Raw genomic sequence first — 18,592 nt, 5'->3', positions numbered from 1 at the left:
GAGACCACTTTATATTTTGCTATGCTGTGCAATACTCAAAGACAGAAAGACAGGGCAATAGATCCAAACTCTCATTCGGCTCTAAGCAGAACCATCAAGATTTAAATAAAAGACTTTTGATGTAATGGCTACATTAAAAGCTTAGTGTTTGAAATACTTGAGAGAAAGAGTATCAAGATTTCAGTTTTATGACTAAAAGTTTGAAATATCTTTATAGTGAATGATTTAAAGTTTACTTCAAAGCAGACTATGAAGAATTAGGAACCCTGGGGCTTCACTTATAAAATGCATGTATGAACAGACTTAATCATAAATTCCAAGGATTTGACTTGCCTAATAAATTCCTATGACTTTGCAAATAGTGAAAATGTATAAATGATCACAAGAACGATTTGATTCAGACTTTGGTCATACTGAGATTGTGTGTCAATTCATTTGATTTCTGCAGTTTTAATAAATTTGTATTCTATCATACAAAACAATCCAGAAAAGTTAAAACCGAATTCATCCAAAAAAAAAAAAAAAAAACTCTTTAATAAATCTGCAAAAATGTCAACAATTCTGTGTTTTTCTGTCAATATGGGGTGCTGTGTGTACCTTGAGGAAAAAAAAAAAAAATGAACAAACGATTTTAGCAAATGGCTGCAATATAACAAATAGTGAAAAATTTAAGGGGGTCTGAATACTTTCCGTACCCACTGTACATCATAGGGCCCCAATATAATCTTGCATTTCAAAAAATATAGAAACGTGTGCGTACAGACATTTTATAAATAGCACAGAAATATTTAGGCAGTTTACACTTAGTAATAACGCCTCTGGTTTCTACAAAATAACAAAATCCAATTATGCTTTAGCAGTGTCAGAATTAGATACAGCTAGCCATTCGTGACTGAGTTGATGGCTCTCTTAGTTCAGAGCGCAAGGACGTCACATGTCATGCATCTATAGGCAACTCAGGAAAAACAAGATCACATAAGAGGGAACAGGAAAGGAATAGAAGAAAAAAAAACAAAAAAAACAACTGATGTTAAGATTCTTCTTTTTTTCACCCTATAAGAGAGAGTTTTTAAAAAGCAGAAGAAAGGGTGCTCTCGGTATCTGATATGGACTTTACATGAAAGCATTATATTGTAACAGTTTTATCCTGCTAAATATATGGTTAATTCAAATTCCATTCAGAATTTCCGCAATTTCTTAATTTAATCACATGCAACTCCAGTATACCAGACATGTCTCAATTGTACACCAGTTACTCATGTGATAAATCTTCGAAGGGGAAAGATCAGGTTTGCATCAGCGTATCTCTGATGACCTCTTGGCCACAAATATCTCATGTTCCCATCAATGGTTTACATCTACAGTACAGACTTCAGCTGACACTGTTAAGCTGAACATTGTGACTCAACCCTAATTTTCTGTTGATTTCATGCAACATTTGGGATCCCAGAGACTGTAATGTTTATGTAAAAAAAAATAATAATATATATATATATATATATATATATATTATTATTATTATTATTATTATTATTATTAGGAATACTGAATTATTTTCCATTTAAATTCTCTTATGTTCCTCTGACCTAATTAAAAAAAAAAAAAAAAAAGCAGGTAGATATTATTGAAGCTTTAACACCGTTAACCACAAAACAGTTGTGCCCTTCTTAGAAAATCATTATCCTCCATTATTAATGCGACTTCAGATTGAGGATAATTTGCCTCAAGCATACCGTCTCATTCGCCTCAAGTATATCTGGGGTTACAAAGACAATGAAACCTTTTAATAAAGAACAGGTCTTATTTTATGTTATCCTTTTTAAATTACTTGAAATAAGAAAACAAACCAGTTTCATTGATACTGCAAACTATTTTTGCCAGCCAAACCTTGCCCTTGAGGCCTTTCAGATCCCAAACAAGGCGGCTAAACTGTTTTTCTGGGAATCAGTTTTATGATTCTGGGAATAAGAGCATTTTTCTCATGTTGTTTGCTTTACTTCAAAAATAAACATACTGAACAAATAAGATCTTAAATTCTTCTTACAGATCATTGGTGCAAAGGTTCAACCAACCTCTAGATCTGAAAACACATCATACATAATTAAATTGAGGGCTAAATTAGCAGTCTGGATATGTAAAAACCAATTGTGTTAACGCTTACAGCAACAACAATAAGGGTTAAACTTTGTTGATCCCAGCAAAAGGCTAATGGAGATTTGCAGCTAGTTTGTCACAAGAACCAACGACAAAGCAGACGAATGGAATGAGCTCACATTAAAGCCCAGAATGGTTAATGAATATTTAATCTCCCTAAGAGTATGTGCTTCCAATTTCCAAGAAAAATCGACTGAGAGTCATAACACAAATTTCTTATCCAATGCTCCATTTGTTGAGCCTAGAAAAAGGTTAGTCCTCCAAGTTTCTCATTCACAAATGACTCATTTGACTGGATTGACACGCAGTCTTGTTAAATTTACTAGCTGTCACCTAGAACACCACTGGTTAAGGCTGTCGCCGTGAGATCAGAGCTGGAGCGGAGCGTCTCTCGGAGTGCGGTGATTAAATGTGGATGGGCTCACCCGATGGCTCCATTAGGAGGAGATGAACTGTGGGTGGAGATGTGTGGCCTGTTTAGTGTTTATTTATTTATCTACAGACGCTGTCAACACCTGTGCTCTGCCCTGACAGAAAGATTAAACTGATCTAGAGGCTGAGGCGATGGCTCTCTTGGGAAAGGGAGGGAGCGAGAGAGAGAGCTAGAAGGAGGGGTAACGCTAGTGTAAAATGTATTATGAGTGAAAGGCTACATACAAAAGCACTTATTCCCAGCGAGATTTAAAAAAAAAAAAAAAAAAAAACCAAACACCTCTCATGCTTTTTGAGCAAAGGAGGAGCTAAAATCATTTGCTGAGAACAATAATTATAACCCGTCTTGACCTTTCCCCACCCCAACACACTGTATAATGTCCCGGGAGTGAGAGGTGCAGCCTTGATCCCAGCCTATGGGGTCCCATTAACAGCCTCCCCCTCATGCATAGTCTCCATCTGCTTCAGCCTGAGGGAGGATGAGGGGGATGTGCGGGTTAAGAAGGAGCTTCTTTAGCCGAACCTGCAGCTGAATCTTTTAGTAGTGCTGTAAAAAAGAGCAGGAGGATGGTGCTGGTCTCTTTGAGTGGGGTTAAGAGCTACTTGGAGTCACAACGTAGCCCATGCAAGAGTCTGATATGGCTTTTCCATGGTGTTCTGAGAGGTTTCTTACTGCCCTGAGACTACCCTTAAAAGCTTAAGTATAGTTTGTTTTTTTAATGTGCATGTTAGGGTGTGTGTACCATGTAAATTTCATTACTGTAGTAATAACCAAGGCTGCATTTACAGTGGAGATCAAAATTAGAGAACAATTTACGAATACTTGATTTTTTCTGAAATATTGTAAATCTTCATTCAAAATTTGAAGGAATATTAGCTGTAGGTACACTACGTTACAAAATATCCAAGGCATTTCAACAAAAAGCTTTGTTTTGTGGAAAAAACTGATCAAAATTAGAGAACAGTAACCACTGTAGCACAAAAGATTACAACTAAAATTTTGGAGGGTTACAGCTGTCAGAAATTAGTAGGAAGTGTAGAGTCCCTTGCTTTGAATGACTTCAGCACATGTGCGGCTGCAGGACATCACTAGTTTCTCAGACTGCACAGGTGTGATCTTGGTCCACTCTTCTTCTAGTCTCTTCCACAGTTCGGTGACTGTAGTGCGTTTCTTACTTAGCCATAACTTTGTCGCCAAGAATTTTCTAGAGCTTTTCAGTTGGGTTTAGATCAGGACTCTGGGCTTGCCATTTCATTATTTCAGTGTTTCAGTGCAAGGAACTGCTTTACCCGTTTTGCTGTGTGGCAGGAGGCATTGTCCTGCATGAAAATTGCAGGTTGATTGGAAGATGCTTGTGGGGAAGGAACGGCATGTTGCTGAAGGTCGTTCTGATAAACAACTCCTGCTGCACAAAACATCACGCAAAGCATGACACTTCCTCCTCCACCTTTCACTGATGTCTTTACGCACTTGTGGTTCAGTCTTTCCTCAGTTTGACGCCGAACAATGTTTCCCATTAGACCCAAATGAATTAAACTCGTTTTCTAAAGTGAACTTTGTTCACACAACATACTCCTCAGCAAAGGTGAGCCTAGCCTTTTGATTCTTTCTGCTGATGAGAGGTCTGGTCACTACAGAGTGCACTTTCAGTCCGACTTTTCTTAAAGGGATAGTTCACCCAAAAATGAAAATTCTGTCATTAATTACTCATCCTCATGTCGTTCCAAACCTGTAAGACCTTCGTTCATCTTCAGAACACAAATTAAGATATTTTTGATGCATTCCGAGAGCTCTCTGACTCTCCCATAGACAGCAAGGATCCTAACACGATCAAGGCTCAGAAATAATCGCAAGGAGACTGTTAAAATAATCCATGTGACAGTGGTTCGACTGTAATTTTACGAAGCTACTAGGGCTGCAGCTAATGATTTTTTTTTTTTTTGTCGACTAATCTGTCGATTATTTTTCTCAATTAGTCGACTAATCTATTTAATATTTTAATTAATCTACTTCTTTTCTAATCGGTTGACAAATTCTTTAAACTCAGTAAATAACAGTAATTTCTGCTATTAATTTTAATATTTTATTCAAACGTTAATACTTTACAAAAAAAGATTAAAAAGAAAAATAAACTTAAAAAGAGAAAAAAAGTAAAATTAATTTAAACAAAAAAGAAAGAGCAGTGATACAGTGCAATCAATAGAAATGCACATTAAGGCTGCAATCACAGTTACTGTTCGAGACTGACAGCAGTTGCTTACAGATGAGAGACTTGAAATGTTTTATTTATTCAGCAGATTAAAACAGCTGCTTGAATATCTGTATGAATGAACAGCTGAAGTCACAACCGCATTCAGGACACTAGAGCAACAGAATCAAAAATGGAGTCATAACACCAGGAAGTTTGATCACAGTTGACAGCCCGTGTTTAAATAAATGAGCCCAGTCGAGGCTTGTCCAATCCATCACACAGTTAAACAACTAACAATGCCTTTAAATGCTTTGTTAGCGAGTGCAGAGAGCGCGTTGAGCTTGCGCAATCGCACCCACGGCACTGACGGCAGCTCCAGTGGATCTTCAGATGTTGCCATACTAGCCTTTACCTTCTGCTCTACAGTCTTGTGTTCGACATGGCAGAAAAACAGTCTTAAGTAGGGATAACTGCAGGCTCGTGCAATGGGCGTGACGCATTCCATGCTAATTGACGTATTTTCATAATCGATGTCGACTAATCGCTGCAGCCCTAGAAGCTACTAGAATACTTTGTGCACAAAGAAAACAAAAATACCGACTTTATTCAACAATTCGTCTCCTCTGCATCACCCTATAGCGTCATTTTGGAGAGCATCACATAAGTAAACAACGTATGTACACAAATACGTCGTTTACGTTCAGATCAAAGCGTAAATAGCGTATCTTCGCAAGTTTACGTTTGTTTACGTATGTGATACTCTTCGTAAAATTACAGTTGAACCACTGATGTCACATGGATTATTTTAACGATGTTCTTCCTAGGTTTCTGAGCCTTGATCGTGTTAGGATCCTTGCCATCTATGGAGGGTCAGAGAGCTCTCGGAATGCATCAAAAATCTTTATTTGTGTTCCGAAGATGAACGAAGGTCTTACAGGTTTGGAACGACATGAGGGTGAGTCGTTAAATGACAGAATTTTCAGAACTATCCCTTTAAATATGCTGAGACAGATCCTTACCCTGCACAACACTGAACTGGCGAGCAATTCCAGCTGCAGTGTTGAACCGATTCCTCATTGAGAGTTTCTGCATTATCCTGTTTTCTCATGCATTTTAGTCTTAGGTGGCTGACCAGCCTTTTTGGGGGACTTGAATGAATTAATGTCATTGTAAAGCTGCAATATTCAAGAAATCACAGATTTGGAACGACCAACTTCTCTTGCAGTGGCTGAAAGGGTCATCCCTTTGGCCTTCATCTGGATAACCTCCTGCCGCAGGTTTTCCGTCACCTTAGAGCGGCCCGCCATCTTGCAATCTCGGATTAGAGGAATGCTGCCAGTTAAATAGAGTTTGTCAGATAATTAAGGAAATTAGCACTGGGTGCCAGATTAACAATAATAACTTGGAGGTATCTGTAAGTGTTCTCTAATTTTGTTTAAGGTTTTTGTCCAAATATCTGTCACGTTTCTAATACGGTGCTTCAGAATCCAATGATTTTTGAAATATGCTTAAAAAAAAAAAAAAAAAAACTGCTCTTCTACTTCTGTAAGGATAACTTCAAGCTAAGCAGTGACCTTGAAATTTAGGAAATTATAGTTTGTTCTCTAATTTTGATCTCCACTGTATAGGATCATAATTAATATAGTAAAACAATAATATTATAAAATTACACCACCCAGCACCATACTTGCTGAATGAAATCCAATATTTGATTCTTACAAATGTTGGGGTGCTGATTCCAAAAACAGATAGGGAGCCAAATAGGAGGGAAAAACAAACTCTCATACCCATTTTCAAAAATATTCGAAAGCTAAAGACTGGGCTATGTTACTATAATTTAAAATGACCTCAAAACAATGCGTGATGCAAAGCTGAATTTTCAGCATCATTACTCCAGTCTTCAGTGTCACATGATCCTTCAGAAATCATTCTATTATGCTGATTTGCTGCTCAAGAAACATTTATTAGTATCAATTTTGAAAACATTTGTGTAAACTGTGATAGATTTTTTCAGAGTTCTTTAATGAATAAAAAAAAAAGTTTAAAAGAAAAGCATAAATTTGAAATGGAAATATTTTAACACCTTAAATGTCTTTACTGTCACTTTAGTGACTAATTTTTCATGACCAACTGATCAATTTAATGTGTCCTTGCGGAACACAGTATTAATTTCTTTAAGATATCTTCCTGATATCTTACATAAATGACAAAGAACCGTTATTAATTCACATCAGAGAAACACACACATATACAGTAGTCTAAATTTATCTTCTTTCTGGTGTAATGAATGCTGAGAACAAATTCATTTTGATCGAAGCACAGCCAAATTAACTGTTGTGAGACTTTGCAAGGTACAGAATACTTAACGTATGCTCAAACTTGATCATCCACATTCATGTCAACCCAACATGTCAGACTACAATATAGATAATATGAAAATGTATGCTGAAGACAAGATTTAGGGCCTGAGCATTGTGGATATTCCAAAACAAAGCTCAACGGATACCAGATGATCATTTAATGAAGCCAGAATCCAAATCTGCTGTGTATACAGTAACACTAAACCAATCAAAGAGTGTGTAGAGAGAAGACAGCAGGAAGCTGTTGGATCAGTCTGGGACATTTATAAGATACACAGTTTGCCATGTCATCTCAATCATGCATGTTTACAAGGCAAATGACTCTTGTAAATCTACTAGTGAGCATCAGCTAAGAGCAATTCTCGCTGAGAGCACTTCACAGCCGTGTACAGCTGAGGAGATCCTCCAGCTCTTGCTCGCTCCACATTCCCTTCGGATCACCATTAATCGTGATCTCTAACAACATAAGCTCTATGCTCACTACAGGGAACACACCAAGACTTACAGTGCCTCCAGACAGCATGACGTGACTGCACTCGTGTTACTGCTCATCGCCTGGAGAGCAGTTACAGTACAGAGAATTTGAGGAATTCTGCTTGCTTTGGCCATAGTTTCTCAAAGATGTTACGTAACAGTAAAAAACACACTAAAGGGACTCTTGTTGTGACATGTACATGAAGTACATGTCATGAAGAACAACAGAAACCCGAGTGAGCAAGAGTGGTTTTCCGTGATGAGGCTTTAATGCAAATGTTTGGCTTTGAGGCAGGAATTTCCAAGCCTACTCATGATCTCTCTATTGGTCTTCATTGATCTTGCCAGCTTGCCACTTGACGGCAAGCAAGGCTGATGACATTTTAGTGCCAAGAGATCTCTAGAATGGAAGTCTTAAAGAAATAGTTCACCCAAAAATGAAAATTTGCTTAAGATTTACTCACCTTCAAGTTAATCAAAATGTAAATTTGTTTGTTTCTTCATCTGAACAGATTTGGAGAAATTTAGCATGACATTATTCGTTTACCAATGGGAGTCCAAACAGCGGATAAAAACATCATAATCCACACCACTCCAGTCTATCAGTTAACATCGTGTGAAGAGAAAAGCTGTGTATTTGTAAGAAACAAATCTATCAATGTGTTTTTAACTTCAAACCATTACTTCCAGCTAAAATCCAGAGTTCTCCATCTCTGGAAAAAGCAGTATTGGATAAAGTCATCTCGTCTGATTCAGGAGAGAAATCTGCACAGATCAAGCACCCTTTATAAGTGAAAACCGTTGGGTCATTCCGTGTCAACTGAGCCAGAGGTCCCCTACTCAAATTTTTGATTTTGCAAATATTTTTTCTGAGAAAGATAAACATGTATAGTGATGATAGCCAGAATAATTTTCTGCAATTTTGACGGAATGACCCAGTTCTAAACAATTATGTCGCTGGATTTTGATGGGAGTGGACAACAGGGGATGGACTTTTTCACTGGAGGAAGTGTTGGATTAAGGACTCGTATTTTGGCCAGAAGTGTCAGTTTCAGGTTAAAAAGCCTTGATGGAATCGTTTCTTATGAATGCACCACTTTTCATTTCAGAAGATGTTAACTGATGGACTGGAGTCATGTGGATTACTGATGTTTTTAATCACCTGTTTGGACTTTCATTCTGACGGCACCCATTCACTGCAGAGTATCCATTGCCGAGCAAGTGATGCAATGCTAAATTTCTCCTTTTATGTTTTGATGAAGAAACAAACTCGTCTACATCTTGGATGGCCTGAGGGCTAGTTAATTTTAAGATTTTTTTTCTTTGGGTGAACTGTTCCTTTAAGAACTGCCCTCCTATTTACAAGAGCTGGCAAAGAAAAAGAAATCACCCATTTCTTAGGATTTCCAATGCAGAAAATAGGTTCAAATGCTATAAATAGAGAACGTTGTGCTTTTTCATAGTGTTTAGAATGTAACCCGCAGGCCTGAGTATATTAAAAAGCTCTTGCATAATACCACAAAGGGCCATTTATCTTGGAATCTGATGCATATGGAAATCAGGTGAATCATCACAGCCTATCTTAGACCTTTCAAACTGCTGTTGTGTAAGAACTCTACATTAGAAAATAGCAGTAGGCTAATGGAGGCAAAAATAATAATAATAATAAAATAGACCCTTGTCTGTTTCCTAGTAAACAATTATCTGACTTTGTCCGATTTATAAAAAGTGACCATACGGTCCTCTAGAAGGGTTTCTCTACCTGCTGAAATGTGAGAATAAGTAGAACTATTATCAGATCAGTGGCTCTTGTGGATTTCCTGCCTGTTAGAAACTGATGTCTTTGCTTTCCATTTCCCACAAACAGCAGGAAGGGCCGAGAAGATTGAAATGAGTTAAACAGGGAGAGCATGACTTGGAAACTCAGCCTTCTTATATATCTCCTGTGAGTGACATTTGAGGGAAAAGGAGTGGCATCTCAAGTTTTGGAAAGTGGTGAAATGTTGCAGCCCACATATATTACAAGTTTCCTATAAACTTTGAAAAACATTGATCTGAATGATCTCAAAAGTTTAAAACGACTTACTAAAAACACAAGACATCAACAAGCCCTTCACTAATCACTCATGGAACTGGATGGATACACATCCCATAATCATGCTTCAGTTGAGCCATACAGTTGCAAACACAGCTGCTTTAGGAGAAATTCTCCAGTTCTTCTATGCCAGAATGCTAGTGTGCATCAAATACAAACTGATTTTATCACTAATCTGCAATTCAGGTTTCCAAATTTCCATTAATTTTCCAAAACTTCATTTTTGATGACTAAAACTATAATAATAAATAAATGATTGAATACGAATAATTTATAGCAGAAGAAATTGCTTTCCCGTGCCCTTTCAAGATTGTAATCATGTCCATGATTTTTCCCAGACTGAAAAAAAAAAAAAAAAAAAATTGCCTGACATTTCCAGGTTTTCCAGGACCACGATGTAACAGTGCAATGAACTGCCAGGAAATAATGTTTTTCATGTACATGACATCAGGATACCAATGAAAGAAGGTTTTGCGCCATTTAGTTAAACTCACAAAAAAAAAGATAAACACACCACAGCTAATCTTAGACTGCTCTGCATGGCATTTAGATTATAAAAGATGTTTATTTAATTGTATTTTTATATTTCATTTTAGTTCCCTGATCCCTTGTCAATTTCTAACCTTGTTACAGACCCAAACTTACTATAGCCAGTGGGTGTCATAATCATTTCCAGTAACGACTTAGGCCTTTAATACCAGAACAACAACACAACTTAAAATGCATTTGAACAGTCTTTAAAATAAATGACAAAATGAGTCTATACATCTGCATTTTAAACAAACGACACTCAGATGCTTTTCAGTTCACTTCGAATTGGTGTCACACTCCAAACATTAGCCGGTGCTTTTGACCTTAATAGCCTAGATTTCAAAAATGTAAAAACAAACAAACAGGTGTATGCTGTCCTAGGACGTGATGCAACAACTACTACTACTACTACTAAAATCAAACCGTCTACACCTGCTCAAAGATTTGAAGCTGCTGTTTTACAGACGATTTTCTGCATATTTTTGGCAGATGACGCACGACGTGTCTCTAATATGCTGTAACGTGAAACAGCAACAATAACTTCTGCTAAATGTTTCACTCTTCCATGTGTTCTGCAAAGAGGGAAACTAAACGCAGCGGTGAAGTTACTGTACCTTGAGTTTCTGCAGAGGAGTAAATCCCAACTCGTGTACGAAAGGATTTCTGAAGTGTGCAGAAACGCCCGCGTCTTCTCCATCCACCGCCGTGTGTAGTTTTCTGTTAGGGAACCTCATACTGAAAGAGTAAACGTATATCTTTAGAAAAGAAGCAAAAGTCCCCAGTAAAGGCGTCCACGCGGTGCTCCTCTTATTCACTAAAAAACTTCTCAAATTCCCTGGTCTTAAATACGCTCCCAGTCGGTTTTGAGCTAGCGGTGTTTGGCTTCGCTTTTGACGCTGTCCGCTCCTGATTACCGAGCGATCAGCATCTTGCGCGTTTTCATTGTGCGCATGCGTGATCAACGCAGGTTTCTGACATCACATCAGAGGTGTATTATAACCTAACTGAGCACTGGATGTAATGCTATGGAATAAATGTGATTAATTTAAGAATTTATTTGTTTAAAAAAAAAAAAAAGGTTAAGTAGGCTAATTCAAACCATTAGGCTATTTGTTGTATATTTAGTCTGTTGTTGACTGACAAAACAGCTTAGTCCATTGGTCTCAAACTCAATTCCTGGAGGGCCATAGCTCAACACAGTTTAGCTCCAACCCTAATCAAACACACCTGATCCACCTAATCAAGGTATTCAGGATTACTAGAAACTTCCAAGCAGGTGTGATTTGGAGCTGAACTGTGTAGAGCTGTGGCCCTCCAGGAATTGAGTTTGAGACCAATGGCTTAGACAAACATGTAAAAACAACTGAGAACTGTTGTTGTTTTTGACAGCAGTGTCAGAAAAGCTGTTTATTTCCGGTTCTATTGGCTGGGGAATCGCTTACATGTCTATTAATGTGCGCAGCGCACGTGCTTAACCTGCTGGGATTTTGTAAACATAACTTTCCACAGCAGGCCACAGCTGACAGGTGTTGTGAATGGTGAGCATTCCTGTATTCAGTGCTAGGAAACACTACTCACATAAAGACTTTAAGTAAGAATCCGATTATTTAACTCTGCCTAGATGTACCATTTAAAGTCGGCATGAAATCAAAATGGAAAATTCTCAGTTTTCCTTAGGCTATATGCACATTTTCAAACCAGTTTGCATTCATTGTGCTCCCTTTCAAAAATTGTATATGAAATTCTGAGAATACTGGTTCACATAACAGCCTTTATAGATTCACAATAAGATAAGATTGAACAGTAAAAGGCTTTAGGTAAAGATGTATCGTTTGAGTCAAGACGCCTGAACTCTCAGCAGTGCAGCATCGCCCTCTTCTGTGCAAACGACGAACAGCACGAAATCATGAAAGACCAGGCAATGTCAGGGCGTTATTATTTATTTATTTATTTACTTATTTATTGTTACGGAAAAAAGTCCAATACGTATTTTTCTAAATAATTTTATGCTTTTCTCTGACTCTGACATTTCATCAGCTAAATATTCCTTAAAAACTTGCTTGCAATAACAAACCAATTTATAATTAGGTGTGCATTATTCATTAGCAAATCACTCTAAATTAATATTTTTAATAAGTACCCACCTAAAAAAAAGGTACGCTCTAAGAACATTTTTTTAACGTTCCCATTAACATATGAAAACATTATTTCTAAATGTTCTTGGTTTAATTTGGTCATTTTGCAAACAACGTTACTTTTGAACGTTCTCTGATCATTCTGAAACGAGTAGTAACAGTTTTAAAATGTTAGACAAACATAAACATAACATGAAAAACATAAAAAAGGTTCCTTGAACAATATAGTTTTTGTGCTGACGCTTTGAGAATATTATTAAAGACCAAATAACTGAAAAATACCAAATAAACATTATATTAATGTTTCTGGAAGAATGTTTGGACTTTCATCATAACTTTAAGAAAACCTTTCCAGAGCAACAGCCAAAGTACTGAAAACATTGCACTCACAAAAAAAGAAAAAGAAAGTCCACTCAATTAAGCTTTTGACCAAGAATTCCATTGGTCAGAAACTGTGGCATCTCTGTGAATTATAGATGTTATTTTTATATTTTAATTATCAGTGCAAACTGCATTCAGAGTTTCATCTTAAATTGTGATTTAACAAAAGTAGGTTAACTTTTAACAAAAGGTTAAAAAAAAACCTATAAAGCATGAAGATGATCCAATAATTTCCTATTCACTAATATTCCATTTTAATTCAGTGTGACAAATATAAAAATAAAACATATGTGACCCTGGAAAAACCAGTCATAAGTATCACAGATATATTTATAGCAATAACCATTGCCACTGTATGGGTCAAAATTATCGATTTTTATTTTATGCCAAAAATAATTAGGATATTAAGTAAAGATCCTGTTCTATGAAGATATTTTGTAAATTTCTAACCATAAATATATCAAAACTTAATTTTTGATTATTAATGTGATTGCTAAGAACTTCATTTGGACAACTTTAAAGGCTTTTTTTTTTTTTTTTTGCACCCTCAGATTCCAGATTTTCAAATAGTTGTATCTCGGCCAAATATTGTTCCAAACAAACCATACATCAATAGAAAGCTTATGTATTCAGCTTTCAGATTATGTATATTATCAAAAAAAGTGAAGTGTGGCTAAGTATGGTAATTCTCGGAATTTGTGATCAGTGGGCAGCCATACTGCTGCGGCACCCGGGGAGCAGTTGGGGGTTCAATGCCTTGCTCAAGGGTCTCACCTCAGTCGTGGTATTGAGGGTGAAAGAGAGCACTGTACACTCTCCCACCGACAATCCCTGCCGGCCCCGAGACTTTAACCCATGACCTTTGGGTTACAAGTCTGACTCTCTAACCATTAGGCCACGACTGCCCCATGGTTGAACCTTATGACTGGTTTTGTGGTCTAGGGTCACATATATGAAAATATATGAAACAGATGTGAATAATTCTCAAAATCTTCAAGCATCTTTTCAGATGAGGATGTCAAACTTTATTAGAAACTCTGATTTTTAAATGTCCAGCACACCATTCAAGTGAATCTCAGATCTTCTTTGAGAAACAGTCAAGGAGCTGACAGCACACATTATGGTCTCTATTCATTCACCCCTGCCGCTGCTTGTGTCTGGGATGGGATTTGCAAAAAACAAACAGCCTTCCACGTCGGCGGACGAAAAAGCAGTCTTTACAGCGTCTTTTGAGAGCGGTTTTAGTCTTCATGCCAGCGGATGGTTGAATACACAGGAGCTGCTGGCATCGTCCAAGCAGCGGTGAGAGCAATGCCGTGTGTGGCTCGTACACGGAGTTGACGACTCCTCTGAATCGCGCTGTTGCAGCTGTGATGGTGGAGATGCATCTCTGTGCACCTACTGCGGGTAAGGAGCCGAAAGCTGCACATCTGGCAACTTGGGCCAACTGCCGAGTCAAGGAACCAACAAAACAGGGGAGCAGCAGCGGTGCCATGGTGTCAACACCTAGTGAAAAAAAAAACAAGTCCCCTAATATAAATATATAAATAAATATATATATATGTGTGTGTGTGTGTGTGTATATGTATTTTTTTGCATATCAGACATCTATTAAATGCAGCACCCATATTGTTTCCAGGTGTTGCTAGTTGCTTATATGATCTACTAAAAATTACGGAAATTAAATAACAATATATAATAATAATATAATGTATGATAAATATCATGGTTGTGATAGAAAACAATTACCTTCTGGATGAATGTTAAATATATACACACATGTATATATATATATATATATATGTGTGTGTGTGTGTGTGTGTATAGGCCTATATGTAAACATTTAAAAAAACAAGTAATATCTAGTATAGCTGATGGTGAATTGGCACCGCTATGAAACCTTCAAAATGTTTAGAAAAACTTGAAATATAGTAGTACTGTTTCTTTATAATACATTTATTTTCTATTTTATTTTTAAAAATATTTTCCTATTTTAATCTATATAATAGTATTGAATTATTGTCTGAGGACTGGTGCAGTTTTAGAAAACATTTCGACATAATAAATAAACATTTAAACGTTAATAACATTCTGGTGCTCATTCCTGATTAATCTGTTATTTTAAAAACTAATAACATCTAAATATTTCGTCCCATGTCTAAGGTATCAGTGCTAGATCACAACTAGCATTACTTTTCAATCTTAATTAATTTGCAGACCTTTTAGTTCGTATTCAGAGCTACATGCTACAATACAATACGAACTAATCTCATTTTCAATCAAATGAATTTAGTGAGAGTCTATGTAGAAAGCTTCATTACAATATAAAAATACAAACTGCATGCTTATTGTAGCGCCAGCTAACTGTTAGTTGTACAAATTATCTTCATCGGCATATAAATGTATTCGTTTCGAGACTATGATTACAGTCAGACATACAGACAAAAATGCATCGCATACCTGTCTAAAAAAATCCCAATTGAAACGCGTATACAAGCAAATGATTTAATCCAAAAACATCAATTTGAAGGCAACATGCTTCAGACCGACGGAAAAACGTCGACTTCCTGTGACGTAATGACTTTGAGGAAAGTCAGAAGGCACGCATGCGCAGTACAATCACTGAAACCTTTACTCAAACTTGTGTATATAGATGGCTGTTCTGTTACATAAAATTACGAATGGGTGTTTTAATAAAGCTGCATAATCTACCGTAAATGTAAATTGTTTGAACGCACAAATAAAGGAAATATAAATCAATTCAGTCGTTCTCGACCAGCAGGGGCCAGCAGAGACGCATTTCATACATACATACATACAGCAAAGCAAAGGCTGTCGGGTAATAATCACGGGCAAACATGGCAGCCTCCCTTCCAAGGATCTTGTCCTTCGGTAAAAATACGAAGGCTTTGCTCAATGGCTTGAGGTTATCTGCAGCTCCAACCCAGCAATACAGCGTCCAAGTTTCTAATTATGGAGAAAAAATTACTCACACAGGACAGGTGAGGCACAGTTTAATGCACGTCTGTTTATCTCTATTAGCATTTGTTGTGCGAATAGACACTCAGGTGTTGTGGAATTAATCCGAATTAATACAGTACTGCAGTCATTTGTGCATTTAGAGGCAGCTGAATGATGAAGGATGCTGGTGCCTCTGTCAGTGTCACGATGAACTGGAGTGAATCCGTTTACTGCTTGTTTTTGTTGCAGGTTTACGACGAAAATGATGTGAGAAGAGCTAGATTCATCGTTAGGCAAAAAGAGGTAAAGGGAACTATTTACAGACTCTCTAAATTATTTAAACATTGTATTACTCTAAAGATAACCAGTGTTGGGCTAGTTACTCAAAAAAAATTATATATTACTCATTACTAGTTCCTTTCAAAAGTAATATTATTACTTATTACTTTTTGGCAACAGTAGTTACGCTAATAGTTACATTACTTTTCTTGCACACCCCACAGAAGTGAAAGCCATATCTTACCCATAAAATTATTCTAATATGTTGCCTTTTGACCAAAATCCACATTGGATCGCAGTCAGAAGTTATTACAAACACTCAGTGGTGATTAATAGTAACATTTAAGTAAAAGTGTTGTATTAATCTCATTAATTGCCATGTGTAGCTTGAAGCTAATTGTAGCTCTAACTTCTCTCTTACCCATATGCGATTATATACCATGATGTATTTTATCAAAAGAAATCATAAGTTCTAAAAAAAATATATATCATTTATATCGGGATCAGCGGTATGTGTAATGCCAGAGTAAAGTAATGCCACAACTTATATATCAGTGTTCAGATCATCTTTTATACTGACAAAATCAATGTAATGACTGAATGTAAGCTTTTCCGTATTCCAAGCTTGCCTGCTGCACTGGTGACTTTATGTGCCTGTGCAAGTTGTGAAAATTATGAAAAGTTATTGCAAAAAGTAATATTACCGTAACTAGTTACTGCTAGGCCTGTCGCAATAATCAATATATTGACTTATCGCACAGTATATGTACATGACCACAATAATTTTTGGTGATGCAATATATTTCCCATTATATTTACATAAAAATGAATGTCACCATGTATTTTTGCATTCCACTTGTGTCTTTTGCAGCTTCTTGTACATGTCATGGTCACTATTTATTCAAATTTTTTTAAGGTATCTAATATTTTGATACTTAATTTCCATGATCTAAATGTTCTTATTTGAAAGTGTATAGGCCTTCTTGCATTATTATGCTGTTAAATTATTATTATATATTCAGTGGAATAAAATGCTCTTGAAATGACAATAATATCGCCTATTGCAATTATTGCTGGGGCAATATATCGCACAACAAAAAGTTGTTATCGTGACAGGCCTAGTTACTGCCCAGCACTGAAGATAACATTATATAAACTAATATAAAATATTATCATAGCTTGTTCACTCATGGGTCTTGTAATCTTTGATACAGGTGAATGAGAACTTTGCAATCAACTTGGTTGCTGAGGAACCAGTGACACAGATAGAGTCCAGAGTGGTGTCCTGTGATGGAGGCGGAGGGGCTCTCGGCCACCCCAAAGTTTACATCAACTTGGTAAACAAGTCTTCTATTTAAGAACAGTTTCTAAAAGTGAATGGATGAGAAAGTTACCTTATAACACAGCAGTAGAAATTCATAATAAGGAAAATATTTCCCATTGGGTTTTAATTCCAGGAAGCATCCCAAATAAATTAACAAAGTTTTCAAAAATAATGATGATCATAAATGGTAAAATTGTTTTGTTGAAGTGACCATCGAAGCCCCAAACCCTTCTATACTGCCTAAAGCAGGGGTGTCCAATCCTGTTTCTAAAAGGCAAACAGCTCCAACACACTTGCATGGAAGTTTCTAGTGAATCTGAAGACCTCGATTAGCTGGTTGAGGTGTGTGAAGGACTGTCTCTCTGCAGGAACAGGTTTGGACACCCCTGGCATAAAGCATGGTTCAACAATCTCTTGACATTATTGAAGTGCTTGATTCAGTTGATCTAATCAAACGTGTAGAAACATGTCTGTCTACTTGACTACGTGTTTATATATTATAGCATCATGCATTAATTAATTCAACCTTTTCACAGGACAAGGAAACCAAAGTTGGCACGTGTGGATACTGTGGGCTCCAGTTTAAGCAGAAACATCATCACTAAAGAACTGTCTTTTGTCTGTTTGGGCTATTCATTATTCACCTTTAAAGATATCTAATTCTATTCTCTGTACAATAAAATATTACTATAAATTAAAATTGTCATGGTTTTTAGTTCTTTGTTTTTTGGTGTCTTTTGCACTTTTCCAAGCAAGTGTCTCAAGGGTGCTATATCATGCTCTATAAGTGATTTCAGTGTAGATAAGCACATGGTTTATTCCAGCATTGACAGACAGAGGGCGCACATGGTCTTTTTTTACATATTTACATATGTTTTTGATGTTACCTTTTGCATTAAAATATGTTTGGTTTAAGATTTACTTCACCATCAATTTCTACTCAGAAATTGCTGGTAGATTTAACAAATAATTACAAAGAAACAGCAAGCAACACTGAATTAAATGTGAATTAAATTAAATGTGTAAAACATACTCAAGTCATATATACATATATGTGTATATATAATTGTTTTAACTACTTTGAGAAATCATTTTTATAACTCATATAGCTAGAGATGGAAGAAGAACCATTTTTGGCATGCTGAAAAAAAACAGCTTAAACCAGCATAAGCTAGTCATAGCTGGTTTGCAGGCTGGTTTTAGAGGGGTTTTTACCGCTTTTTTAGATGGTCAGGCTGCGAGACCAGCTAAAACCAGCTAGGACCATCTAACCA

The 18,592-nt window shown here is 36.6% G+C and overlaps 2 protein-coding genes across 2 annotated transcripts in view; one reads left to right on the top strand and one right to left on the bottom strand.

The window, feature by feature from the left end:
* The window catches only part of lpcat1 (lysophosphatidylcholine acyltransferase 1), a 28,632-nt gene extending 17,330 nt beyond the window's left edge, over positions 1-11,302 (bottom strand). Inside the window, exon 1 of the mRNA XM_058752863.1 lies at positions 10,853-11,302. Within this exon, the coding sequence (XP_058608846.1) occupies positions 10,853-10,972 (120 nt within the window). The 5' untranslated portion in view covers positions 10,973-11,302. The remainder of the gene's footprint in view (positions 1-10,852) is intronic.
* Positions 11,303-15,550: 4,248 nt separating this feature from the next.
* On the top strand, positions 15,551-18,018 carry ndufs6 (NADH:ubiquinone oxidoreductase subunit S6). The gene is made up of 4 exons (XM_058752623.1): positions 15,551-15,756; positions 15,965-16,018; positions 17,209-17,331; positions 17,855-18,018. The coding sequence occupies exons 1-4, from the start codon at positions 15,613-15,615 to the stop codon at positions 17,921-17,923; spliced, it is 390 nt and encodes a 129-aa protein (XP_058608606.1). The 5' UTR covers positions 15,551-15,612; the 3' UTR covers positions 17,924-18,018.
* The last annotated feature ends 574 nt before the right edge of the window (positions 18,019-18,592 follow it).

This window comes from Onychostoma macrolepis, chromosome 19, assembly GCF_012432095.1.
Source record: "Onychostoma macrolepis isolate SWU-2019 chromosome 19, ASM1243209v1, whole genome shotgun sequence".
NCBI classification, from domain to species: Eukaryota; Metazoa; Chordata; class Actinopteri; order Cypriniformes; family Cyprinidae; genus Onychostoma; species Onychostoma macrolepis.
The sequence above is the reverse complement of the archived record's forward strand: the minus strand, read 5'-3'. Positions and strand labels throughout refer to the sequence as shown.